General features: G+C 43.8%; 1 protein-coding gene across 4 annotated transcripts in view; it reads right to left on the bottom strand.

Annotated features, from left to right (window-relative positions):
* The window catches only part of Sh2d4a (SH2 domain containing 4A), a 68,360-nt gene extending 41,287 nt beyond the window's left edge, over nucleotides 1–27,073 (bottom strand). Inside the window, exons 1-4 of one of the 4 annotated variants that reach the window (XM_034520404.2) lie at nucleotides 26,571–27,073; nucleotides 20,978–21,356; nucleotides 10,519–10,675; nucleotides 8,129–8,300 (exon numbers count right to left, since the gene is read on the bottom strand). In XM_034520404.2, the coding sequence (XP_034376295.1) occupies nucleotides 8,129–8,300; nucleotides 10,519–10,675; nucleotides 20,978–21,158 (510 nt within the window). In that variant the 5' untranslated portion in view covers nucleotides 21,159–21,356; nucleotides 26,571–27,073. Of the gene's footprint in view, nucleotides 1–8,128; nucleotides 8,301–10,518; nucleotides 10,676–20,977; nucleotides 21,357–26,180; nucleotides 26,300–26,570 lie in introns of those variants that run through there. The other 3 variants (XM_034520405.2, XM_076914247.1, XM_076914246.1) reach the window with 3 other exon arrangements.
* Between the last annotated feature and the right edge of the window lie 201 nt (nucleotides 27,074–27,274).

Here is a 27,274-nt window from a genome sequence, read left to right as displayed (position 1 = left end):
ATTGTCACACCCTGATAGCAGGGTTCAAATTACTCAACACCACAACCTCTAGTTTGCTTCTAGAAGTTAGAAAGGTAAGGCAGAAATACTTTGTTCCTAGAACTGGAGATCAGATCTTCCTCTGTTCTCCAGAGGATGCCTTTGGATGAAGTCATTTGCTAATGAAGGCATAGTCCATGTCACTTTAGTATAAAATAATTCAAAATCAAATCTGTTGACCTGGACGTTTAATGTTCTGGTTACAACTCCAGAAACCACTCCATAGAATAGAAAGCTGTTAGGTTAACCTTTCTTTACATTGTAAGAAGGTATGTCTTTGTATTTTTCAATTGTTAATTCTGTACCAAGGAAGAGCTAACTGCTGGCAGGATTCTCTTATTGTCTGTTCTGTGGCTCATCACCTACCTTATTTTTGTAAATACTTGTCCTTCTGCACCTGCTCAGATACTTGAAGGTCAGACAGCTCACTATGCCTAAAGGCAATTTAGAATTGTGTGAGAGATTGGTTTTTTAAAAAGAGCTGACAGCCAATTGCTGGACCAGGAAATGAAGGGTGGAGCTTCCAGACAGAGGGAATGATGCAGTGGGGGGTTGGGGTGAGCAGAAGTGGAGGACTCAGAAGCAATATGGTGGGAACAGGCCTGGCTGCAGCAGAGAAGTACAGAGCTAGCCATGTGTTGGCTTGTAGACTGGAATGCTCAGTTAAGATCTGAAGACTCCGGAGACTACCCATGCAAAAGCCTTAAGCTTTAAACTTGATTAATAGCCTCTATGTTCTTATGTATACCATTGGTGGAGCCGTAGAAAGTCCCACTATAGAAAGCTGTGTCTCTCTACATACTTTAGAAGTGAGAAGAACAGCTATCTCTAGGGTGACCAAGAGATAAGTTCTGAGTCAGGGATAAAGGGGTGTGGCAAAAAAAGGAGATGTGAACAGGTCTTCTTCTTGCCTTAAGAACAATTCATTCTCTGTTCATAAAAATGACATTGAGTTAGCCTTGGCCTTCTACAAGGAATTTACATTTCTTGTACAGGATTGTACACCTCTACCTCTTGCTTGAATGTGGAAGTATTAAACTCACGGTGTCAGTGGCTTTGGCCATTGAAACTGTACAGACACCCTATTCAATAGCCAGAAATGATTTGAGAAAATACCCTTCAGGCCACAATCCATTAGTGATGATATCTGTCCCAGGTGCAGGTGTTGGGTATGCAGATATGGCCTATAATTACAACACTGTTTAAATACCTTTCATCTCATAGTAAGCAAGAATGCCCTGCTGGCACAAAATCAGAGAAAGCTCAGTGCTTTTCATTTATCAGATTTGCTCTTCATTATGCTACCACAACTCAAAAACAGTCCTTTCTGGAAAATTACGAAATCTAAAAGGCTTCGAAGCAAGCAAGGGAAAACCTGGCTTGGACTTCCATGGGGCTACTTGTAATATTTATGATATTGGATTATACAGGGCTTCCACTAAGTTTCCTAAGGGGCATTATCCATTGTATAGTCAGGAGCTTTGAAACTTTTCCCCTTGTCACCCTCTTCCACCTGAGAAACTGCTCTGTGATCCCATATTAATAAATATGTAAAATGAGAAAACAAATCAAACATTTGCAGGTAATAAATCATGAAGAAATTTATTTTAAAACAATCCTTTGATACACATATTATTTTAATCAATGGTTAAAGATAAAAATAAAACTGTATGTGTTTCAGAATTCAGTGCCGGTGTGTTCATTTATTTCGTGTATAAATAATTCAATCTAGGCTGAATATTTGCTTCTTCAGGTTAGAGAACATATTTACTGTTTTTCTTTGGGGGGGGTTGTTAAAGAATATTTTATTTCATGATCATCAATACTGAGACTACTGCTTCACAAAAATATAAATACACAAAGTAGTATAAAAAGGCAGAAGTATTTTTAGGGCCATTTCAGAAATTACTAAAAATTCTGTTCTAATTCCAAGCCAAAATTACTTTTTATTTTTAGTTTAAAACTGACGTCAGCAACTCAAACAACAATTTTTAAAGCCAAACATTTTAATAATATAATCCAAAGACATGCTAATTTCATACATATTGAGGGATGGCTGCAGGAAACTATTTGATTTCTATAGTTAAGCCATTATGTTTCTATAAGAACAGGAAGCTTTGCATGTGCAATTGAAGCTGAAATTCATAACATATAATGTTCTTAAATCTGAGTTAAGATTTTCCAAGCAGTTTCCAAGCATAGTCCACTACAGTCTCACAACGTGGTGGTGTGTTCCAAGGCTGCAGTGAAGTCACATGAGTGCTACCAGAAGGTCCTTGGATTCATTAAATGTTTGATTTTGAATTAGTTTTGTTCATTGTAAGTTCAAAAACTTTGTACTACTGCCGAAATTTGCATCTCCCGCATTCAATTATGTGACCCAATATGGAGTCACGCATATACATTGCTTATATAAAGTCTGAGATTATCTGAATTCTGAAACACATCTTGGCCCAGATTGATGAGTGGCAGGCATGTAATACTGAGCCTGGTCCTTACAGAAATGATAGATAGAATGACCTCTAAAGATAGCCGCACTGTAATTATCAGAATCTGGATTACATGGCAAAAAGAACTCTATAGACATTAGTTACAAACAATGGGTCTATGTGGAGAAATTATCCTGGACTGTCCCTTAGAACACATGAGATGTTAAAAGCAAAGTGAGTCAGAGACACAGCAGGAGGGAAGCCAAAGAGGTTCTACCCAGGAAACAGCTTTCATAACCCTGGAAGGGCCACATAGAAAGAGAAGGGCTACAAGCCACCTCCAGAGCCAATTGTCCCCAGCTGACATCAGCAGCTGAGTCTGCCCTGGTTGGCAGTGAAAGAACAAGACTTTCAGATGGCTCATCTGGCCAACAGTCCTAACAAGTGTAGACTGTTCTTGAGAATGACCAAACAGCAGCCCATGTGGCATGATTTCAGCCTTGCAAGACCCTAAACACACCACACTAGGCCTGCAACCTATTTTAACGGGTACTATTTTAGTGCACTAAGTGTATTGCTATTTGTTCTTGCAGTAACAAAAACCAACCCCTCTTGGTATCAGTACAAGCTTGATCCAGTCCTAACTAATCTCCTCCCTGGGTCCTCCTCACACACATGTTCTGTGCTTCACATCATTCAGAATCTGCTACCCAGACCTCTCCTCACTCAACTGCCTTTCTAGCATGGCCACTCCCCTTCCTACACAAACCTAAACCAATGCACCACTCCCCTTCTGAAACTTGATGAAACCTTGCCTTCTAGCTTCTGGTTGCTTCCCTTCTCCCCTCACAAAATTAAAACTCCAGAAGGAGGAAGATTTTTTTTTCACTCCCACGGAGAACCGCTAATGCCCACCATTCCATGTGCTGAACCACGGAAGAATGTTCAGGGAAGGGGTGAGCCAAGCAAACAGCTCAACAGTGCAAGGCAGTGAAGCATGGAATCTAAGCAGGCTTCCGGTGTTTCCACGGAAATAACCCCTCTTAGTCACTGGGAGTTGCAGTTTTCAATGTGTTTCTAAATACATGACCTTACATGGTTTGTACCTGAAGCCCATGAGATAAACAGGGTAGGCATTTGAATTAAATCTTTCAACAAGCATATAAAGAAATGGGTTTGCTGTCACATTTTCATATCCTATTTAACCTTTTATTCTCCAGTTTACTACTCTCTTCTGCCCCCTCTGTCACCTCTTGCCGACCCCTTCTTCCTTCTGCTTTCAAACACACATATTCTATTACTCTCCCCTTTTATAGTTGTAAAACCTAGGGCCCCCAAAGTTTATATTTCCCAGACAGTTCAAGGAGCAAACTGTACCACGTGTCCTTAACATCATATCTCCAACGAGGACAACCAGGTATCTCTAATAAGCCACACAAAGCACACACGGAGTGAGAAGCAAAACGTAATGTTAGAGCCTGGCCATAGACAACACCTGTGTGAGTAGGTTTCAAAGGAATAGGATAGAGAATGATTGAGCAGGACACCAGACATCCTGTTCCGGTCTCAGTGTTTGATGAAGGGCACATACATCTGTACACACGTGCATACACACACACACACACACAGAGATCATGAACATACAACACACATGTGCACAGATCATTAACATACAACACATGTGCATACATTATGAACATACAACACACACACTGTATTTGGAAATATTTTTTCTTCATAATAGATTTTTGGCTTGGTGAGACGATAGAATATCCTTTGGTACCAAGATTAGAATAAAGTGTAGCTACAACCTGAAAATCTTTGTTGGGAAACTGATCTCACTTTAGAAACATCACATGACTGTCTTCACTCTTGCCTCAGTTTCACACCGGAGTTCTCATCTGAAGGAAAAGGTCTGGGGAATGGTGACAAATATTTTTGTCATATGTAAAAAAAGAACATTCTAAATATGCCAAAGTTATCACAAGAGTTGGGGCTGAAGTAGACACACACAAAATAAGGTGATTCTGATTGTAGTTGCAGGCATAGTTTGCCGTCTTTCTGACCATCAGCTCTTTTTTTTTTGTAAGAGAAATTCTTGTACTCGCCTCATTTGTATTTCAGAAGTTCTGAAATGAATGGGAAGTGAGATGGGAGCAGGAGCAAAAGCTCCAAGGCAAACTGGTGTGTTTATGTAAGAGATGTCACTGTGGGCAGGATGGGAAATCTCTGTCTCCAAACCACAGCTCCTCTTCCTGAATCTCCTGGTGATGCCGATGGCTCCCACTCCCTGGACATGAAGTTTGGAGGCCTGGCTGTGCTAACTGTCTCTGCACTCACACTAATGCAAGACTGACCAATTCTTTTTAAAATACAAAGCTGTTCAGAACTCACTGACGATTCCCCATTATGTCTGAAAAATAGAGTAAAATAGAGTTCCTCCGCCTTTCTATTCATCCTTGCCCACTTCCATAGTAACACCACAGTAACACTTTCCCTCCTTTTTGATTCCCCCAAAGCTTTTTCCCATGCTGCCCTTGGCTAGGCCAAACCATGGTTGCTAGAGTCTTTGGTCACCATCTTACACGTGAGGCCTCATAAGGCCACCCAGGAAGCCCAGGCCCAAGTCCTAACGTAATAGGGATGCAGGGAATCCCCTCGTTTCTCTTGAAACACTTATTACCATTCAAAGTTAAACATTCGGTAAAGTCTCTTCCCACCTCCCCATCAGCAACGTTCCCTACGGCAATGGTTGCTCTGACTCCAACTTTGGTATCTTGATTCATTAGTTTTTAAAGAAATTAGTGGTTAAATCAGCCTTGGGATATCATCCTTGCTTTCCATAAATTAAAACTATTACTGGGAAAGAGGATGAGAGGGAATCAACCAGACGTCTGGCAGATATTAGGGATGGGCCCAAGACATTTGTATTTATTGTCTCCTTATTAGCCTCTGCCACCATACCAAATCATGGCAGCCTCAGTAGCTAACACTGTAGTAACATAGTCAGGGTTATAAGCAAAATATAAATATGCCATTAAGTAGATTCTACACATAGACAGGAATCTGCCGTTTGCCCTTGGCATTCACTGTCAGAGGGAGTTTCAGCAAACATCACAGCAAATTTGGCAGGACTCCCTACCACCAAAGTGGGAAAAGATAAAAAGGTGTGTGTGTGTGTGTGTGTGTGTGTGTGTGTGTGTGTGTGTGTGTGTGTGTGTGTGAACATGTGTAATTTTCACCAACATCTGTAGGTTTTGAACCTAGATGTTTCTTTCTCTCCTACTTTATGTCTTTCCATTTGAAACTTTAGCAGACGTCAAAGGAATGGGTATCACTCTATGCTTATTTGAACAAGACTAATCATAGTACTGAAAAAAACTTACTCTGACAGTGTCATTCAGGCAAAGAGATGAGCATGCAGACCCTGTGTCCCTTGAGGTGTTTGTTGTTGCTATTGTTCTTCATTTTATGGACCTTATAAACAGAGTAGACTGGAGGGAGTTTAGTGTAAAGTATGTTGAGGACAAGCTAACTACGAGACAGCTTGGCAGCCTCACTGAGAAGATGTGGACTCCTCAGGGCTCATGCTAGGATCCAAATCAAATCTTAGGACTTTGGACTAAAGACTACAAGTCTTATATTTGTAGAGTTTCTTCACTGTCATCAAAATAAGGACACAGTCACTAGTAAGAATCAACCATCAAGGGGTTGGAGAAACAGCTCAGCAGTTAAGAGCATTGAGCTGTTCTTCCAGAGGACCTGGGTTTGGCCCAGGCACCTGCATGGCAGATCACAACTGTGTGTCACTCCAGTTCCAAGGGATCAGATACCCTCTTCAGGCCTCCTCAGACAATACATACACATGAAGCATGTACATACAGATATACAAATTCTCATACACATCTAATAGAAACAAATAAATAATCTCAAAAAAAGAATGGATATTTAAGGAGTGACTTAGGGATTATGAAGGCCTGGGAGTCTGACTGGTGAACTTCAAGCCAGTGAGAGACTGTATCTTACATGAAGTAGATGGCTTTCTTCACACTGACACCCTAGACTGTCTTCTGGCCTCCACACCCATGCACACATACCTAAACTCAATAACACCCATACACACACACCTGTACTCACATCACACCCATGCACATATACCTGTACTCAATCACATCCATGCACACACACCTGTACTCACATCACACCCATGCACACACACCTATACTCACATCACACCTGTGCACACATACCTGTACTCACATCATACCCATGCACACACACCTGTACTCACATCACACCCATGCACACACACCTGTACTCAATCACACCCATACACACACACCTGTACTCACATCACACCCATGCACATATACCTGTACTCAATCACATCCATGCACACACCTGTACTCACATCACACCCGTGCACACACACCTGTACTCACATCACACCCGTGCACACATACCTGTACTCACATCATACCCATGCACACACACACCTGTACTCACATCACACCCATGCACACACACCTGTACTCTATCACACCCATACACACACACCTGTACTCACATCACACCCATGCACACACACCTGTACTCACATCACACCCATGCACACACACCTGTACTCACATCACACCCATGCACACATACCTGTACTCACATGCACACAGTGGTACATAAAAATAAGAAAATGGACAAAGATAGCCAGTAGCTAATTCATAGTATTATGATTATTAAAGGAGACATTCTACAACTTTGCCACATAATAACCCTTGAGTCACATTAATATTAGTATATTATCAGGCTCAGAAAGTAGGCAGGACGGAGATACTGGGATCCCCATGGGCCAGCCTCAAAGCAAACTTAAGGCAGCAGTCCCAATCACATACAACCATGTGGACTGGAATGTAAGTCAAACAGCAACAAACCCTCTGCTAATTCAGTGTAATTAAATTTCTGGCAGAATATGGTACTTCATAATTCAGCTTATTGTTCTTCCAAACTATAATCCAAGAAGCAAATTATATTTGAGCTTTCTAAAGCACCCGGGACATAAAAGAATTCACACCAGTTCTTAGCATAAAATTCTGTTCTGTGGAGAAAGTACCTTTTCCTATATTATGTGCAGAACCCATGAAGCCAAAAGGATACAATGATTAGTGCCCATACATTAGAAAAAAGAAAGACTCAACAGAATATAATCTAACTCGGGAATGGGCTGAGTCCTGCCCTCCATTTACCTGTGAATAAAGTTTTACTGGAGCCACACTTGGGCATTTGTGTGAAGTTATGACAAAGATAATTTGGCTCACAAAACCTACCTTATTTACTAGGTGACTTTTTCTGAAAAAAAAAAATGCTTATAATCTGCTGTTATAGAAATAGGAAAAGAACCTGAAAACATATTAAAATGTCAAATGTTAACAGGATTTCTTTTTAGTACCAACCTATGGGGGAAAGATGATACTTAACCTTACTTATGAAGTACAAGGTAAGAAAATAAAATGTCCCTCCCCCTCCCCCCAGTATAAGATGAATTGCAGGACCTTAAGGGTTGGAGGTACTTGAGCTGCCGATGCACGGCCCCATTGTGTAAGCACTGCTTGCCTTCCCCTCCCTGCCTATGGGATTCTGCACATTGCTGGGTATGTAAGACTCACTTGGGCTTTGTCGTCCTTCTTGGTTGGTATTGCTCTGGGTCCTTGACCTGATGCCTCTTCTGCAGCTGCTTTCCTGGTAACATTCTGGGGCTCTGTCTTCTTCAGTGCTTGCAGATCGCAGTTCTGTGACCTTATTTTTAAGTTATTGGTAAGTTCTAGAGACTGAGCTTTCCTGCAGAGAAACAAAGGAGAAATGATCAAAGACATTGTTCAACTGGGACAGGCTTTTCAAAGCAGATGTCTACAATCAAACCATGTAAAAACCAGCAGCCGTTTGCTTATTATCTGGTAGATCTTTGACTAGAACTTTAAAAACATTAACTAAATCCTCCCAACAACCCTCTAAGGAAAGCATTGTTATCCTTGCTTTACAAGAAAAGGCTCAAAAAAAAAATACTACAATTTATCCAAGACCACATAATGGTATTGTCAGGATTTGAACCCAGGACTGCCCAGCTCCTGACTCAGTCAGGCTGCCAGTACATGCTGCCCTCCTATGACCATTCAAAGAACATCCCCTGCATCACTGTATGCTCTTTTATAGTTTTAACATTGTGATTATTTGAGTAAGACACTATCAGCCTTTGGATTCTAAAGCTAGGGTGATATATCTTCCTCAGTTTCAGTGCATCAGCTCAGAGTAGGGCTGCTGCCCAGAACTCAAGAAGGATACCCAGAAGAGGTGACCATCACCTGTCTGAGTGTTCCAAGTCACCTATGTATCCAATTGGTTATGTCAATTTCCCATGAAAATCTCACGGCCCCAGAAGAGGTTCAGACTCCTACACCTAGCTTTTAAAAGACCTGAGATCATGTGACACCCCCCCCCCCCAACTCCCAGGGTTCACCAAGTACACCTCAAGCACTCAGAAAGGTTTGACACTCCCCACAGAGCTGTTTAAGACCAAGCTAACGAATCCTGGTCATGCCCTTTACTTGAATCTTCTCCCCTAGCCTTCTAGATCTAGATACCCAACTCATCCCTCGAGGCTCAACTGGAATCCCACCTCTTCTGTGCATCAGAATGCTGCCCTTCTATCTGGAACAGGGGAGAGTCTGTTTACACCGTAACTGAGTCCTCCCAGCACAGCCTACATTGCTGGCAGCTGGCTGTGTGTCTTGCCTCATTTCCTTCCTAGGCTGGAAGTCTCCCAACTCTCTTTGCATTCCTGGTACCTGGCATAGAACAAGCACCCGCAGAGCCTGCCTAGTCAAAGACCACATCGAAGCAATCTTCTCTGAGGTCCTGAGACTTGGGCAGCTGGTTCTGTTCTCACAGACACACCTGACACTTGGCTGTATCCTGTGCTGCTCCAGGAGGATGCTAATAAAACAGAGGTGGAAGTGAAGGGACAACATAAACCCGTTGTCTACACTGAAGAACCAGGACTTCTTTGAAAAGAAAGCCATAGGTATCAGCTCCAGGAGCAGACCAAAACATCCAGGACAGGATCAAGAGGGGGTTCCCTCCCAAAGAACAGCCTGGGGATAACCACAAACATGGGCAAATATCTTATTTCAGAATGGGTCATCTGTGCTGGGCAGCCCTATCTCATCCTATGCTTAAATGGTCATGACATAGGAATGTAGACCTAGCACCCACCAATGAAATTTTAGATTACCTAATCCTTCTAAAGAGTTCCCCAGTTCCCTGGTTTCCCATAAGAAGGTCTGTGTGCCTTTGTCTGGGGTCGCCATTTCAAAGACAATGTTAGACCTCTGCATGCTGGTTGTTTCTGCAGAATAAACACTCTTTGTTTTTTCATACTATCTGAGTCTGGGGTCTTCCTTTAGCAATTTACAGACCCTTACAAAAGATGGGAAACCAGCAAGCTCTTGCAAATCCACACTGGAATATCTGTCAGAGCCACGAAGCAGTTGTTTGGCAGCATTGCAGGATTAGAGGGAAATACTGAAATTTTAAAAGAACTTTCTAGAAAGATCTAAAGTGATTCTTCTGCTCTTCTACCAGAAGCTGTGAGCAAGTGGCATTTTTACAGAGTCTTTGCGGTTGATTGTGACATACACCCTCACCCCCCAAAACTCATCAGTCTGAATACTTGGTCTCTAGCTCATGGGAAGGTTGTAGTGCCTTTAGGACATAGAGTCTCACTGAAGGAAGTGAGTGGCTAGGGACACACTCCTTGAGGTTTAACACTGGCCTGAATTTCTGTTCACCCTGTGTCTGACTGTAGGTGCAATGTGACCAGATGCCTCACAGGAGGGCCACCATAGCTTCCCAGCCATGAGCGACCACATTCTTTTTTGTTTCCAGACAAAGAAACCAGTCCTTCCTTGAGTGGCTTCCATTAAATATTCTGTCACAGCAACGCAAAAGACTGACTAACACACAAGGCAGCCAGTCTCTGGCTGGAGTGCGGGTCTCCTACCTGAGCTCTGAGTCCTTCACCGCTCTCAGGTGCTCCCTCTCAGCAAGGATCTCATCACACAGCACATCATAGGGTTTGTCCAGATGGTGCTCGCCCATTACCCAAACCCACACCTGCTTGTCAGCGCCCAGCTTCCAATGGACAGACTTGCCATTCTCTGCAAACAAAACAAAATTTGGGTTGGTCAAATTATTGATGGAATATTATCTGACCCAATCACTTCAGTATTTGCCGTCCTCGGTGGGGAACACACAAAACACTTCCGACCTGCTCAGGAGTGAACAGTAAAACTCGTGGCTGTGAAGGTTTCTTTACAAATATAATGGGCCTGCTGTTTACGCCTGCCAGATGCTGAGAAAAAATGGAAGCATTCATGGTGTTCATTGTCCTTTAGGATAAGAGAGTGAGCATCAGGTACCACAACCTCTTAAGCCTAAAGATTTTCCTCATAACCCCAGATTACTTGGTTGCTCAAGCACAGGCCTGAAAAGCATGCATTTTAGAGTTAGACTGGTTTCATTCAAATCTTAGCCTTGCTACCTATCTGCTAAGTGACTTGGAAAAATTAAGAATTTTAAGACTCTATTCCCTTATCTGCAAAATGGGAATAAAAACATCCACTACAATGATGGCTGTGAAGAACAGTCATGGTAAGGATGCCCTAGGACCTGCCACATACTAGGAGTTCAACAGAGGTTAACTGCTGTCATCAGCCAGCCTATTATTTACTTATGGAGCCACTTGGAGATTCACACCAGCATGTGAGAAGATAATACTGCCTGGGTAGTATGACACTTGGTGAAGCTACTTAAATAACCCTTGTTTACAATTGCTCTCCAGGGTTGTATTACATCTAGTTTCTAGCTCCAGCAATGTAGCCAGATAGGCGCTTGGTCCCCAAGACCAGGGAAATGTGGAGTGTGATTAGAAGAGACCAAGAAATACAGTCCCTAAACTAAAGGGACAGACTGGGATCTGCTCAGATCATTGTGGTCCACAGTTAGGTCTAGCCAATAACCTTAAACCAGCCAACGATGCTGAGTGTGTGAAGGGGGCATAGCATATGCTGATCGGTGCTGTATTCCTTAGAAATCCACACTGGGATTGCTTCCAGTCTCCTAATGCTAAGCACAGGAAGCTTCTCAGTTCAAGTGTTCACATACAATTGGCCTATTTCAGAGTGCTGCCTCTGGTTGAATTACAGAAGCAGGCTGCCCAACTTGATCTCTGTTTTCTGCTCTTCTCCAGAGAAATGAATCTGTCTCACCATCTCTAAACAGAGCTACTGAGGAGAGGGGAGGGACAAATTTGTATAGTCTTCATCAAAGGACTTTCAAAAGTATCAGTCAGAAGGAACTTCCCCAATCCTGTTTTCACAAGGAGAGACATGGGTAAAAACCAGGTAGCAGAGGAGATGGAACCCTGTGTGCTCTCCTGGGGAGAGGCCCTGTGCCAGCCCTTTCAGGGTTTACAGTCTCTGGATATGACAGATGTTTAATTCTGGAAAGCTAGAATAAATATAAACTCATGAAACTGCTTCTATTGCACATTTCCAGGGCCAACTGTAATATTTTTATTGTGCTTATTTATCAACCTTCATGTAAGTAATCTCTGCCAATATTTTTGACAATAGGAGGATGACGCCTAGGGTAGAAAATGGTAGGATGCACGGGGAGGCAAAGCCTCAGAACCCAGAGAGTCCTTGTTCAGCTGTCACACCACATGAATGGCCCCCAAAACAGCAGGCGGGCAGGTATCAGCAATGACTGAGAAAAAAGGTCTTGTCCAGGGGTGAGACATACAAAACCTAGGACAGTCGGTGGTCAGTAGAGCATGTACGGGGACTAAAAGTAGAGGAGAGACAAACAGAGAACAAGAAATCAGAAAACAGAAACGTTGAGTTATGGAAGTAAGGTGGCTATGGAGAAACACTGGCAAGCAGTGAAAGGATTAGGTTCAAAATGTTGGACTTAACCAGAGGCTCTTAGAGACTGTCCCACAGTCAACTGGGCTCTTAGCAGAGGGCTTTTGCTTGTGAGTGACTGCATTCTGCCTCCACATCTCCAGGAGCCCGTGAGTACGTACAGAAAGCAAACACAGGTTGACACTGGCCAGATAAACTCTGAAATTGCCTTACACATACTCTCATTGAAATCCCTGGTATAGCTGGACTCACAAAGAGAAGGAAGCCTGGGAGAAAACCTTGGAGAAACATGGGCTTCATTCATCAGCAAAGGAAAGAAATCCAAAGTGTACATAAATAATACGAAAGAAGAGAATTCAGAGAAACCAGCTAACTTAGTAAGGCAGGAGACGAGTGGGAAGTACAAAGCCATGCAGAGAAGAGGATGGAGAAGAGTGGTGATAAGTGATGTTGAGGAACCAGGAATGTCAGGATACAGAAGGAAGACAGGTGACTCAGAAGGACGAGCAGTGGCTTAGGCAGCAGCTGTGTGTCCTAGAGGAGTCTGTCAGAGAACAGGATTCGGCTGATTGTTCAGCAAGTCTTTCCAGAATAGCTGCACTCCAGCACTGCTCTAAAGGCCTAAGGGATGAAGAGAACAAAGTACAAGCAAAGATGCATGAGAGATCTCCTTAAATTAATAACAGGGCAGGGCTTATGCCTTGGCTCTTGGCAGCTGAGAAGGTAAGGATGCCAAGGAGGATCAAACAAGGATGGATAGAAAAGCCACAGAGGTAAAAAGAAACCATTGGCTGGGGATGTAGCTCAGCTGGTGGAGTGCTCTCCTATCAGGCCTGAGACCCTGAGTTCAAGTTCAGGCACAACCATGCCTGTACTCCCAGCACTTGGGAGGTGAAGGCGGGAAGATTGGAAGTTCAATGACATCCTTGTCTGCTTAGGGACCTGGAGTTCATCCTGGAATACGCAGGACTTCGTAATGAAAGGAAATGAGGTGGAGAGAGAGAAAAGAGAGAAGCAGAGAACAGGGGTGCACAGAGCCACATAGCCCCTCATATACCGCCTTCAAGAAAAGGTATAGACTTCAGAATTCTGAGTGAGATGTGCATAATATCTCTCACAGCCTAACCCTACCCAGTCCTTCTGGATTTTCTGTCTATCTCACCTTGAAATTATATGTACTCTTAAATCTGAACACGTGGAGGAGGGGATCTTTGTTTAACGCTGCCACATAATTACAATGTCTTTTGCTCACCCAGGCCTTTACCTGTGACTATACAACCACAGGGCTCCTTATGATTGGTATCTCAGGGGCTCTTCCAAAAACTCTTTTAAAACCATTTTTTTCTAGAAAAATAAGTTCATCCTCGATGGAGACTACACCATAAAAACTGCTAAACCCCCAACCAAAGAGTACGCATGAAGGGACCCATGGCTCCAGCTGCTTATGTAGCAGAGGATGGCCGTATTTGGCATCAATGGCAGGGGAGGCCCTTGGTCCTGTGGAGACTCGATATCCCAACATAGTGGACTGTTAGGGCAGTGAGGCGGGAGTCGGGGGTGTGAGGTGGGGGGGGCACCCTCATAGAAGCAGGGTGCAGAAAAGGTAAAAGAAACTTAAAAAAAAAAAAAAAAAAAAAAAAGAACTGCTAAGCCAACACCTGTAGTCTCACCAGGTTCTTCAGAGAAGTGTTTTCTCTGAACTAAAAGATTTTCCTTATTCAGAGCCATGTGAAAACTCCTTAATGAGTCAGTGCTATAAAATGTCAAATAAAAATGGGGTAGCACATCTCTTTGTCATGGAAATGGCTGAACTATTCCAGTCTTATATCCTTGATTACAATATAACACTCTTGTGTTTGGTGCTTCTTATGTGATTCACGCAGAAGAAATACAAGTCAGAGATACATTACAGCAACCCCTTCCTGGGTCCTTGGTAGATCCTTACAACATACTAATCATAACATAAAACCCTAGGCTATTCCTAACCCTAATTTACTGTGAACCCATTGGAGTTCCAGTGAAAGTATTCCCCCAAGATGGTAAACTACTGTACATTGAATGAATTCAATACTGGTCTATGTGACTGGCAGAAGTAAGTTAGTCAACAACCCAGAGATTCTTCTACATTCTGCCCCCAGGCCCATGTACCCATCACCACCCTGGCTTCTCTTCTAAAACCTCTAATCTTCAAGCAGAAACCAAAGATAAACATCTGATTCCAGTGTCCTGAGTCCTCCTGCTATGGCCAATATCCCTTCTGACTGGTGGATATCTACACCATTGTCATCTTTATGACTTCCCTGGACCATTCCTAACCATATTTGATGAGGCTGTTGCAGCTCCAAGAAGGAACTTCAAGATGATACAGCCACTGTACATTGAGAGGGGAATTCTAGACTGATCTGTGTGACTACAAAGCACGCGTTTGAAGACTGTTTCTAATGTAAGGTCCAAATTGAAACAATGAGAGGGAAAAGAGGGCTGAGCCAATGGGATGCTGGGTAAGATGGTTTACCTACATTAAGGTCAATATAGTGTTCTTTCTCATCTCACGGGGTAAGATGGGTGTATGAACTGGCCAGATCTTGTTTGTGTTCATTTTAACGAAGGCCATGACTGATTTCTATCAAGTCTTCCTCAAATCACTCGTTTTCTTCTTCTTTTTGTCAACAATTTCTAGTTCTGCTAAATGTCCTGGAGGTAGTAACCCCAAAGTCATTATTTAATTTAATAAAAGTATGTGCATATTTTAGAGACCAAAGAACAGAGAAAAAGTTGGGTAACATGTCTGATACCACAGTGCCAGGAGGTTAGTGGTGGACAGATACTTGGGACTTTCTATCAAAAGAGTAAACAGAAGAAATGAATCAAGAAGGAGAATGTGTGATGTAAGGACAGTGGGAGGGATGAGAATTCAGCAATTACCTAAAAGACAGGCAGTACCAGGTAGCCCCAAAGCCACGCAGACAAGAAATTAAGGCGAGAGCGTCAGATCAACCTGCTCAAAAAGACTGAGGGTTTAACTGGACTCGAACTCAAATGTTGCTTCCTATTCCGATTCGTACAAACTGCATCTTTCCATTTGTTTCTTTATTTGCAAGAATAATGGAGCAACATTGACCTCACTGAGCTCCCACAAGAATTAAGTGAAATGGTTTCAATGCAAAGCTTGGGCCTGCCCTGCCACATTCTAACAAGCCAGTGCCCTGGGAGGGTGGGTAATCTCCTTAGAACAGAAAAGATGAGGTAGAATCTGTAAGATTTAGTTACTGGAGATAGGCAAGGGTCAGAGAGGAGCCATAATGACTCTCAACCACTTGGCTTCAGTGACTAGAAAGAGAACAGAGCTCCCATCTCGACAGAGTGACAGGCAGGATCAGGGGTTGGCCAGTGACCATGGGAAAAGTTGAGAAGAATTTTCTTTATGGCAAGCTTGCAGGGCTCCCTGGGCACCTGAACAGAAATTCTCATGAGCTAATGACAATCAGACCGAAGCTTTGGTGAAAAGTCTCTTCACAATATGGGTTTGAGACGATGGCGTCTAAAGAGAAAAGGACTCAGCTATTTGTCCAGCAAACATTTCCAGGGAACCCACTGCATTCCAGCTCTTCTCTGTGGAATCATTGCATCCTGGAAACAGAAGACTGGCTTAAGGAATGTGCCTTTGGTAACAATAAGAGTCCAGCAAAGGGAGTTGAATCCAAGTGCATTGCCTTAGTCACTGTTCTATTGCTGTGAAGAGACACTATGACCAAGGCAAGTCTTTAGAAAAAAAACATCATTTACTGTGGGCTTGCTTACAGTTCAGAGGGTTAGTCCATTTTCATCATGGTGGGGAGCATGGTGGCATGCATGGTGCTGGAGCTGCACCTCAGGCAGAGGGGGAGGAGGCAATGCTGGCCTGGCATGGGCTTTTGAAACTTTAAAGTCCATCTCTAGTCATACATTTCCTCCAGAGAGAGAGAGAGAGAGAGAGAGAGAGAGAGAGAGAGAGAGAGCGCTAAAAGAGTGAAGAGGGACCATAGGTCTTATGTGACACAGCTTCATAAGTCAGGCTCTATACTGAGCATAGGAATCCTTTCAAAGGCGTCTGTTCCCTGGTGACTAAGCATTCAAATGCATGAGCCTAATAGAGCTATTCTCATTTAGATGGCCACAGATATCTCAAGGGCAGATGAGGACACACCTTTCCCAGCCACCAGATCCTGGGCTTTAGGCTCCATCTTCTGCTTCATTAAGAGTCAATGAAACAAGTGCAGGAGAACCACTGCTATGCAACCACCATGTCTTCTGGTTGTATCAACGTGACAAAGCACACAGGAAAAGTGCCAAATTAACATTTTTAGATACACGCAAGGTGCCTTTAGTAACCGCTCATAGGCCCCAGTTAAGCTTGCCACATACCACATTTGTTCCTAGTACCAGATTGGGGAGAATCAAAAGCAGGGTCTATTCAAACTGTCATTTACCAGGTATCTGCCCAAGGCAAGTTCATTAATGACTCTGACCATCACTTTCTTCATCCATAAAACGTCAACAGTACTTTATGGTGCAGGCTTGGTTGTTATTGTTCAGTGAGATAATATACTGAAGTAATCAGCTTAGAACCTAAATGAAACATAGCCAGCATGAAACACGCTGGCTGGGGTTCCTAGTCTAGAGCAGAGAGCAGTACTGTCCAATGGGAAAAGGGAGCCACATTCATCATGGTGGCTTTGTTAATAGCCACATTCTAACTCCTAAAGAAACTGGTGAAGTTAACTCAAATGGTGATGCATGCACCTCAAGACAGCCAGTATCGAATATCCACATTTACTTTTATTTTTTTCTCTACTACACGAGTCTTTGAAATCTGGTAGTTTATAACCTCTTCCTGCTAAGCACTGAAAATAGAACCCAAGGTCCTCTCCTGCTAGGTGAGTGCTTTGACTATATTTCCACTCCCAACTTCTTGTACTTTAAAATGGTTTTCCATTTTCAAGTGTGTGTGTGTGTGTGTGTGTGCGCGTGCGTGCATGCATGCATGCAAGCATACATGGTGTAGTTATGTATGCATATTTGCAAGTGTGTACATATATGTAGGTTGTCTTGAACATGCATAGGCATGTCCATATGGAAACCCAAGGTGGAGGTGAACAGTCATCATGAATGGCTCTTCCACCCTATTCAATGAGACAGGGACTCAGTGAAACCCAGAGCTTATCAATAGAGTTAGTCTAGCTTCTTCAGGGGATCTCCTGGCTTTGCCTTTCAAGGCTTAAAATCTCAGATGGGCTGACAAGACCACCCAGAATTTACACAGACTCTAGAGATCTGCACTCGTCTTCACACTTGTGTAGAAAGCGTCGTAACCACTAAGCCATCTCCCAGCCCACATTTTACTTTTTATTTCAGTCGGGGTCTCATAAATTTATCATAATTGAACTGAATCTGTAGTCTAGGGAGCCTTACTCTTCTCAGGCTCCCAAGACGCTTTGATTACCCACGTCTATACCACCAAGACCTTCATTACACATTGGTCCGACCTCAATTCCGAGTAGTGGTATAGCCATGCATGGCTCTTTGCTTCAGTACTCAACCCTCCAGCTATGACTGAGCAAACACATTCTCTCCATGTCTCATGAGAATTCAGAAAGTATAGTTTGTTAACCCCCCACTGCTGATTATTTTCTCATCCATGCCTGTGTTAACCTCAGGATTCTAGAAAGGTAGGAGAGCCCTTGAGATACAAAACGCACAACCGTTTTAGTGCTGTTTGCTGAACACTTACAACTGTGGTTTGTTTTTACAGAGAAAGAAACCTGTAATGTGATAGACAATGGATGTGGCCAGAAGACTGATGTACAACCAAAGCCGCAGCCGAGCTCAGACCTGTGAGCAGAAGCATGTAGGCCAGGACAAACCAGAGGCAGGGCTAGGAGAGGAAGACACATATGCCAGAAAGGTAAAGACATATGTAGGAGGCTGTGATGGTTTGAATACGCTTGGCCCAGGAAATGGCATGGTTAGGAGGTGTGGCCTTGTTGGAATGGGTGTGGCCTTGTTGGAGTAAGTGTGGCCTTGTTAGAGTAGGTGTGTCACTGTGGGCATGGGCTTTAAGACCCTCATCCTAGCTGACTGGGAAGTCATTCTTCTAGCAGCCTGAAGATGAAGATGTAGACTTCTCAGCTCCTCCTGCACCAGGGCTGCCTGGAAGCTTCCATGCTCACACCATGATGATAATGGACTAAACCTCTGAACCTGTAAGACAGCCCCAAGTAAATGTTGCTCTTTAAAGAGTTGCCTTGGTCATGGTGTCTGTTTATAGCAGTAAAATCCTAATTAAAACAGACTACAACACGAGGGCTTTAGCCCTTTAGTGGACTTCGTGCCCTTGGGCAGCCACTATGCACCCTAATGCCACTGTGGACTGCCTGTGGCTTCAGATCCAAAGACTGGACAAGATTAAGTACTAGAAGGACTTGTTTTCTAGGAGAAGTAGACATTTTGTTTTCCTGCTCTCTGGTTAAGAGAGGAGTTGGTTTAATGTCTGTCGCCTTTTTCCAAGTGCTAAAGAATTTAAGAGGGTAATAACAAACAGCTGATATTCAACACGGACGGAACTGTCACTGCTTTATGTCAGCCTATTTACATACTTCTACAACCAATTAACTAAGAAGATAATGCAGATTTTTGGAAAGGTGTGTTCAAAACTGTACAGAGAAACAGTTAATCACAAGGAAAGCACCTCAGCAACTTTGAGAAGCCCACAGTTTAGCAAAAAGATCTGGGGCAAGCAAAGCTCTGTCCTCAGCACTCCCCAGAGTCACCCCTGTATACCAACATATCAGGTTTTCAATGAGCATGGTGCCCGAGAGCCACCCAGCTGTTTGATACGCTGCCTGGGGGTGCCAGGAGATGAACAGGCGAACCAGTCCCAACTGTTTCATCCATTACTTTTGTGAAGGAAAGCTGTAATCTGGATACTACGATTTGAAATCTGACAGATCTGAGCATATATACAAGGTAGAGTTTTCCATATATAAAAGTGCTTAAGATTTTTTGTTTTAGTTTGGTTTTTTGTTTTGCTTATAAAATTGAATAGTTAATACCAACATTGCACACATTTTCAGAGGATGAACACAAGGTGTGTGTTTCACACAGTATCTAAAATAGCAATCACCTATTACTGTGCTCTGGGTTTTGTTTTCAGTTTGGTTTTTGGGGTTTTTTCTTTTTTCTTTTTTTGTATTATATTCAGGAGTTTTTGGTTTGGGATTTGTTGTGGTGGTAGTGTGGTACTTTGGATTGACACCAATGCTTCCTGCATGTTCATGCAAGCATCCGCATCCTGACCTATATCCCAGCCCTTAAATTGTATATGTTGTATAAGACAATAATAAGCAAAATACTTATATTCGTTTTTCTTGTCAGTATACAGACCTCATTAAAAACCAATTTTAGCTACAATATGAGACCACTAAACTGATTTCCATTTTGAATCTGTATAGAGGCCAAGCATGCCAGTGGAATCTATTTTCTCAACTTATTAAATCCTGAGTGGTTTTATAAATTTTTACTTTTCCTGCTTTAATGAAAAAATATGAAAAGAAATTGAGTGTAAATATCTTAGCAAGTGACCTTGAAAACTGTGTGTGTGTACACTTGTGTATGTATACACTTGTGTGTACACATGTGTGTACGAGTGTGTGTGAGAATATGTTTGTGTATGTGAGTGCATTTGTGTGTGTACACGTGTGTGTGTGTGTGTGTGTGTATACACATATGTATGTGTACATGTGGGTTTAGTTAGGGTACTGATCCATGACAGAGCCTGTGTTGGGGGATGGAAGGTTAACGTGTACTTCCCATGTTTGTATATATGTGCATTTAGGTCTTAATGAGCAAAGGCTTCCCCCTCCAATCGTTGCAAAAGAAATCTTTCAACCTCCCAAAGACTCATTCAGCCTCAAAGACATACATCTGAGAATCATTCCACACTAAATATACTCAAGCACTACTGTGATTTTCTCTCTAAGCAAGTTCCTTATATTTTAATGGGCATTCCTTTAAAATGATAACTTTGAAAAGTCCCTGAAGCTGACAATGCATAATCGCAATTGCTGTCCAAGAAGTTCGTATTGGATGTTAATCCAATGAGGGGGATAAAGGCTTTCTTTAATGGCCCTCAAGTCAAACTCTGGGGTGGCTTTTTGGGGTTTGGAGGTGCTGGGATGGAAATGAGAAGCTCCTGTATGTGAGGCATGTGGTCTACTACCGAGTCACACCCCCATGCCTTAGCACTGACTTCACCATACCGTAAGAGTAATCTGATTTTAAACAAAACACTTGCTTAAACACATATACTGCACTGCTTGGTGAGTGTGTGTGAGCAGATGCAGACTTCCAGTTGAAAAGCCTGACTGTAAGAAGCCGAGTAACTCTTAGGACCTAGCCACAAAATCACAGTCCATACCTGGCCAGCTTGACTTCTGTGAGCGCTTAGAGCAAGGCATTCCGCCACTATCACATTCACATCGCAGAAGCTAGGTTTACCTTTCTTTGGCCTGGATTTCACTGGCAAGGACTCCTTTTTTTCCATGGCCGCTTCTCTTTCTTTCCATCGTCGGATCTGTTCCTCTCTCATCTTGTAGAACAAGATCTGTTTCTGCTCTTCGCTGAGCTCTGCCAGCAGGTCAGGGTCTATGAACATATCCTTCAGTATCTGCCTCAGCATCTTTGCTGCTCACAGGACCTTCTCCACCTGCAGCCGAAGTTCTTGGAAAGGACTGGCAGGTTTGCTTCCAGCAGCCAGGAGCTTGGGCACTGCTACACCTTCCCAGAGACTTGAACAGCCCAGCAATTACGATTCCTGCAGCAGGAATTCAGCAGAGTGGTGTCTATAGTAAATGCTGGTCAGTGAACATGGACAAACCTACAAAGAACAACAGTCCAAGTCAGGCAGTGAAATGTGTAGATTCTGGACAGGAGCAGGATAGTAAAGAAAGCCAGGAGAAAATACAATATAGTTTTTCATTTCAAAGAGGGAGAAAGCCCAGGTGTGTTTAACTACAAGTTTCCATAATCTCGATTCCATAATAAATACTTTATCGGAAAAAACCAGCAACTTTGTACAGGTTGATCTCAGGGAAATATAAATTTAACAGAGGTTTGTTTGGCTTCCTCCCAACTGAACAAACAAACACATTATTTCCCCAGTGCCTCCCAGCTGCCAACAGCATGGCTGAAAGAAATCAACAACAAAAACAGTAGCAAAGGGTCACAAGGGGAAATTAAAATATCTTCTTCAAGTGACTTCCAAAAGAAAATATCACATTTGAGACACTTTCAGAGGAGCAGAGTCATTCTCAAAAAAGAAGGAGGAATAGAAGCGAGATCGTGGTCTTTCTTTTCTCTCTCTTAAGCCCTGCATGCACACAACTGTGTGCCTTCTCCTTTCCAGTGGGCAATTCCAGACAACCCAGCAGAGCACGGAGAGCAGAAGTACAGAAGAGAACACGAACGAACATTCTCAAAGGTCAGCAGCTCTTAGGTGTCTCCTTTCCAGATAACTGAATTTAGTAAAATTTAAGTTTCAGCCCAGATATCAGTGGCAGGAAGGGTGGGGGAGAAGAGGTCAATCAATGGCTTCTGTCTTTGATTTATAAAAGTTTGTCAGGAGGCTCCTTCAGAAAGAGGCTGTGGAATGGGGCATGCACAGTGTCACGAAGGTAGGATTTACAAGCAGCAATTCCTTTAGGTCTCAGTTTATTTTATGTAGTTATATGTGGTTAACTTCTTTTAGATATCAAACCTTCAGACTCTATGTTTGTCTATGACATATACATGTATTATATGTATTTATGCATGTATGTATAAACGTGTATGCCACAGAGGACAATCTCAGGTGTTAGCTGTGGCCCTCCACCTTCTTTAAGACAAGATTTCTCTTTCGCTTGTTCAGCACTGTGGAGACCAATCATGCCTGATGGCTGAAAAGCTCTGGCGTGTCTCCTGACTCCATCTCTCATCTCCCCAGAGAGGCACTGGGATTAAATACCACTGTGAATGAGATCTCAATGCAGACCTTCGTGCTTTATTTACCCACAGATTTACCTCCCCATCCCCAAACTCTTACACTTTTATCAATAGAAATATTATATATGCATGCATGCATATCTATGTATGTATATTTGTGCATGCATCTGTATCTACAATTTATATTATATTATATTATATTATATTATATTATATTATATACTCTGGAGAAAAAAGGGATTTAATTTGTTTCAAATGTCATAGGACTACAAAAGTCTTTCTATGATATTTCAGGATCATCTACGTTGTAAGAGGTCAACTGCAATTTCTATGCCTATAGTGCCTATAGAAACATTGCCTCTAGCGGTGCTCACTCAAATACCTTGTTTTCTTTCCATAGACAGCAATACACACTTAAACTTGAGAACAGTTACTAGGCTACATTATGAGTACAGTAGTCTTGACTCTCCCTGCCTCTTCTAGTCTTTGTGAGTCTTAATCCTTTTTCTTTTCCTCCCTCAGTTTCCTTGTAAAGTAGCCTCTTGAACACAGTCCTTTGAGCCAAGCGCACTCAGTAGACAGGTGCCACAGGACGTCTGTAGCATTTGGATGCACTTTTCATTGCATCGCAGGGCCTCACAGCTACGTGTACTGTTCCTACCTATACCCTATTTTCTCCTGCAGCATTTTAACTACTGGAGTTCAGATGGAACACGGTATTAAGAGGAATGTTAAATAGCATTAAAATCAATGTCATGACTGGAACTCAGCCAGGTATACCCCTCCCATGGCCCCCAGTTAAGCTTCCATATTGCCTTGGGATGGACTTCAAAGGGTTATACAGTGAAGAGTCAATGTCTTGTGGTATTTTGGTTCTAACACATTCTCAGAGAGTACAGCAAACCAAGTCCACTCTAAAGGAAGGGTTTATAGAAGATAGTCTTCTCCCACAGGAAGAATCTGGTTCTTTGGCACATGTGACTTCAAGGTCCTGAGGTAAAGGAGTAAAGTAAACAAAGTAAAGGACTCCCTGAAATTCCAGGAATCACCCATCAATGGGCACATTCCATGGCTTCAGTGGTGGACGCCCATAGAAGAACACGATAAAAAATATAAAGTGTTAGCAGCTGATGGGGTCTACAGTTTCTACTCTAGCCCCCTTTTCAGTCCAGTGAATAGTACTGGAGGGTCAGAGAGAGCTGAAAATTAACTCCCTCAAAGAGCCAAGGGCACATTCCTCCCCTGGTCTGACCCAGAGCGCTCTCTGATAACAGAACTGACACTTAACTGTTTCCTGCACAACCTGAAGGACTCAGCACAAGTTAACTCACTCCATCCACTCTCTGACTCCAAGAAGTCAGTCCCATTTCACAGCTGAGGAAGACAGTGATGGCTGGGAGGCGGGGAAGCGTGGCAGGCACTGACTGCATCCACTGCACAGACTGCCTGCTACACAGGTATGGCTGGGGAGCTGGAGACCATGGCAGTTACTGTACCCACTGCACAGACTGTCTGCTACAAGTTTGCTCCGGAGTCCAGAAACAGGAAAAGTGGTGCCACTTTGAAAATTTTAGGACAAAGACCAGAAAATGTCCTTGGAAAGAGATCTGAAAAAGTGAAGATACCTCAGAAGAGCAGAAGCCCTACCTTAACCAAGTGTAGATAAGCTTAGAGAGGCCACAGAAGAAAATACCCTATCTAGGCACAGGGTTGACGCCCACATTGGCCGGGTAGGAGTTTGTCTTCCTCTTTTTCTCCACTTGCCAGATACTTTGTCTCCACAGTATTCCCTTCCCTGGTACCTCAGTAAAGAGGTGTGCAAGCTCTTTTTGTTTGTTTGTTTTGCTTTGCTTTGGGTAGCTTGTGTAACATGGGCTTCAAGCATCGAGGTTAGTCAGTATGTTTTGTTTTGTGGTCCAAGGATTAAAACCCGGCCCTTGCACATGCTAGGCAAATTCTCAGTCACTGGGCTACACCTCCAGCCCCCCTTTTACTTTATATTTTGAGATGGATTCTAAATTGCTCAGACCATTTTTTTAATATATCCTGGCCTAAGCAGGCCTCCCAACTTTCCATATTGTCTGCCTTCGTCTCTTACATACCTGGGATTATAGACTCTGACCCCCAGGGCCAGCTTAATCACTCTTGAAGAAAATACCATGGCTCCCAGTGGCCTCAGAGAATACAAAAGAAACTCAGCTAACAGGTGTCAGTGGCTGTTGACCGTGGGCACCCGCTGGACTGCTGCTTCACTCTGAACAACTGTCCTCTGAACAACCAGCTCTTCAAGGCTTTCCTATAGCAGACCACAGCACAGCCACAGGTTCATAGGACACCTCAAAGGACACCAGCCTAGATCCCCTGCTCGGCCTCCAGCGAGTTGTGACTTTAGGAGGTCACTTCACATCTTTGGACCCTGTCTCCTAATCCATAAAGTTGATCTGGAGATCTCTGCAACTCTTGGATTGTGAGATAAAATCTACCTTGAAGTTACTGTAAGAAGTACAGGAAATGAAAAGGAGGAAGTGAACCCGCCGGGGATTTTCCTACTTTCACTGTGCATACAGGACAGTCACTGCTCATGATGATCTGCCTGGTGATGTCTGGGTCTCATACTGAGTACAGTCACTCAAGGTCCAGCACAAAGTGCAGCTCAGCTAACTTGTTTTTCTCCTCCTGTGGCATTTTTCTTGAAAAAGACAAATAGCAAGCATCAAGCCCACACCTGTTGCTCACTCTAAAAATTTCTAAAGAGTCCAAAATTTAGTTAAGTTCTCAGGATACCTGTAGATCTGCTCTGACTTTCACACTTCCCATTTTCCTACACAATTGTGTTTTGAATTAATATGGAGCCTAATAAATAATAACAATAATGATAATACTAATTCTCGACCTACAGCTATCGTCATTAAGATACTGCAGTATATATAGTATGTATACCCTAGAGAATTTAGTTTACCTTCTGTTTATCCTGTAAACATCTAGGCTTGTTGTCAGGCTTTGAGTCGTTCAATATCTTTTCTTATTAATTTACATGACGATTTTGAAAAGAAAATAAATTGCAAGTGGCGGGAGCAGCTGGAAGTTTTGCAAATGCTCTCAAGATTGAAGTGTTTCACAGATACACCTAGAAAAGTCACTTTGTGCCAAATCTTCGCCTAAGTATTTCTTCCACTTATTTATTAAATTAAAAAAAGTTGTAAATCCATTGCTTTGTTACACAAGCAAGAGAAGCTTGTCAAGGAGCTGAGCAAGAGGCAGTCATCCCTGCTTCTCTGGGACTATAGCAAAGGGAGACACTATTGAGAAAACCTACCAACAGTGAGTGCCTCCACCTAGAGCCCATGAACCTCTTATAGAGGCTGGGGATGGTTCACTTTTGTTGAGGAAAGTCCTAGCTAGACTGATTCTAGATAGAGCCTTGACCCAGAACCACCGGGAGGCTATGAGCCGTTGCTCTCTGCACCACCTGAGGGCGCCCGCGGGAGCGTGTCCCTGCGCGGGGAACTCACTAATGGAGTTGTGCGTGGGCTGAAACCGGTTTCAGGACTCTCCGTCTGGAAGGTCTCGGGGCCAGGAGAGACCACATGGCACTGCCCAGTGATTGGACCTCCGCTGATCTGTGGGTATTGTTGCCGGGACCCAGTACCCTCTTAGAGGCCCAGACCTTGGCAGGTGGCCTCCGCGGCTGCATCTGCCCCAGGCCAGTGTAAGCACTCACCGCGTGTGCAGGCACACTACCCGGACGCCACAACTTCCCCGAAAGACTCCGAGTCGCCTCCGATTCTCCTCCCACTGGAGACTCTTAGTATAATGATCGCAAGTCCTTTATTCTTAGGGCAGCCCCTCACCCGGCCCCGGCTGCAGACACTGGACACCCTACACAGGACATCGGACACCCGCAGCACTTGTGGTCGGTTCCTCTGGCACCTGAGCTTGCCCTGCGCGCGGTGGAGGAGGTACCGGAGGGACAGGTGAGCAGCCTGGCTGAGGGAACCAGGGTCTCTTCCTGTCCCTGTCCTCTGTGCTTCACCCTTCGCTCTAGAGACCCACCTCCTGGTTCCCACTCCTGGCTCCCTGCTCCAGTGTTTTACCCGACCCGGTCACCTACCTGCTCAGGACCTGGAGCAAGGTGGCCCAAGCACCTGCCACCTCCAGATTGCCTACAGCAACTGTCCAGGAAGAGGAGGGAGGACAAGCAGAGACTCAACTGCGCAGAGACTCAGCCGCGCGCGCGGGCTGTCTGGACAAACACTCGGGCCCAGAAGGGCACTCAGCGTCCAGATCGCAGCCCTGGCCCGCCCCGCCGCGCCCACATGCTGGGGTGACTGACTGGGCGCTCCCTCAAGGCTCCACCCGGGTGCTGGAGGCGCTCCAGGGCCAGTAGGCAAGGCTTGGCTGCCTTGGTCCAGAGACAGCAAGGCCACTAGTCCTTGGTTAATCTAGAGCGCTGTCTGCAGTCTGGATTGGCTTGCCCTGCCACCTCAGCGGGGTCTGTGGGACTTACTAATTACAACAGCCCGGCCCCTTCCACACTAGACTTGTTAGGTGGAGCCTGCTAAGGCAGGCAAGGCCCAGCTGGGAACCTGCGTCCTGCAGGCCAAGTTGGCTGTAGTTCCGGCGCCTGCATTTCTACGGCTCACCTTTTCCTTCTCTTTTGTTGACATTAAGTAAATTATCAAACTCTGAAGCATTTGTTACTCCAGGTGTGGCGTTACAGGGCATGATCAAGGAAGAGAAAGACTGGAATGTTGCAGGCTGAAGGCACTAGAGACAGGGGCAGTCAAGGAGAGAAACCTGGAGGGAAAAAGAGGT

The sequence above is a fragment of the Arvicanthis niloticus genome, chromosome 16 (assembly GCF_011762505.2).
Source record: "Arvicanthis niloticus isolate mArvNil1 chromosome 16, mArvNil1.pat.X, whole genome shotgun sequence".
Lineage (NCBI taxonomy): Eukaryota > Metazoa > Chordata > Mammalia > Rodentia > Muridae > Arvicanthis > Arvicanthis niloticus.
The sequence above is the reverse complement of the archived record's forward strand: the minus strand, read 5'-3'. Positions and strand labels throughout refer to the sequence as shown.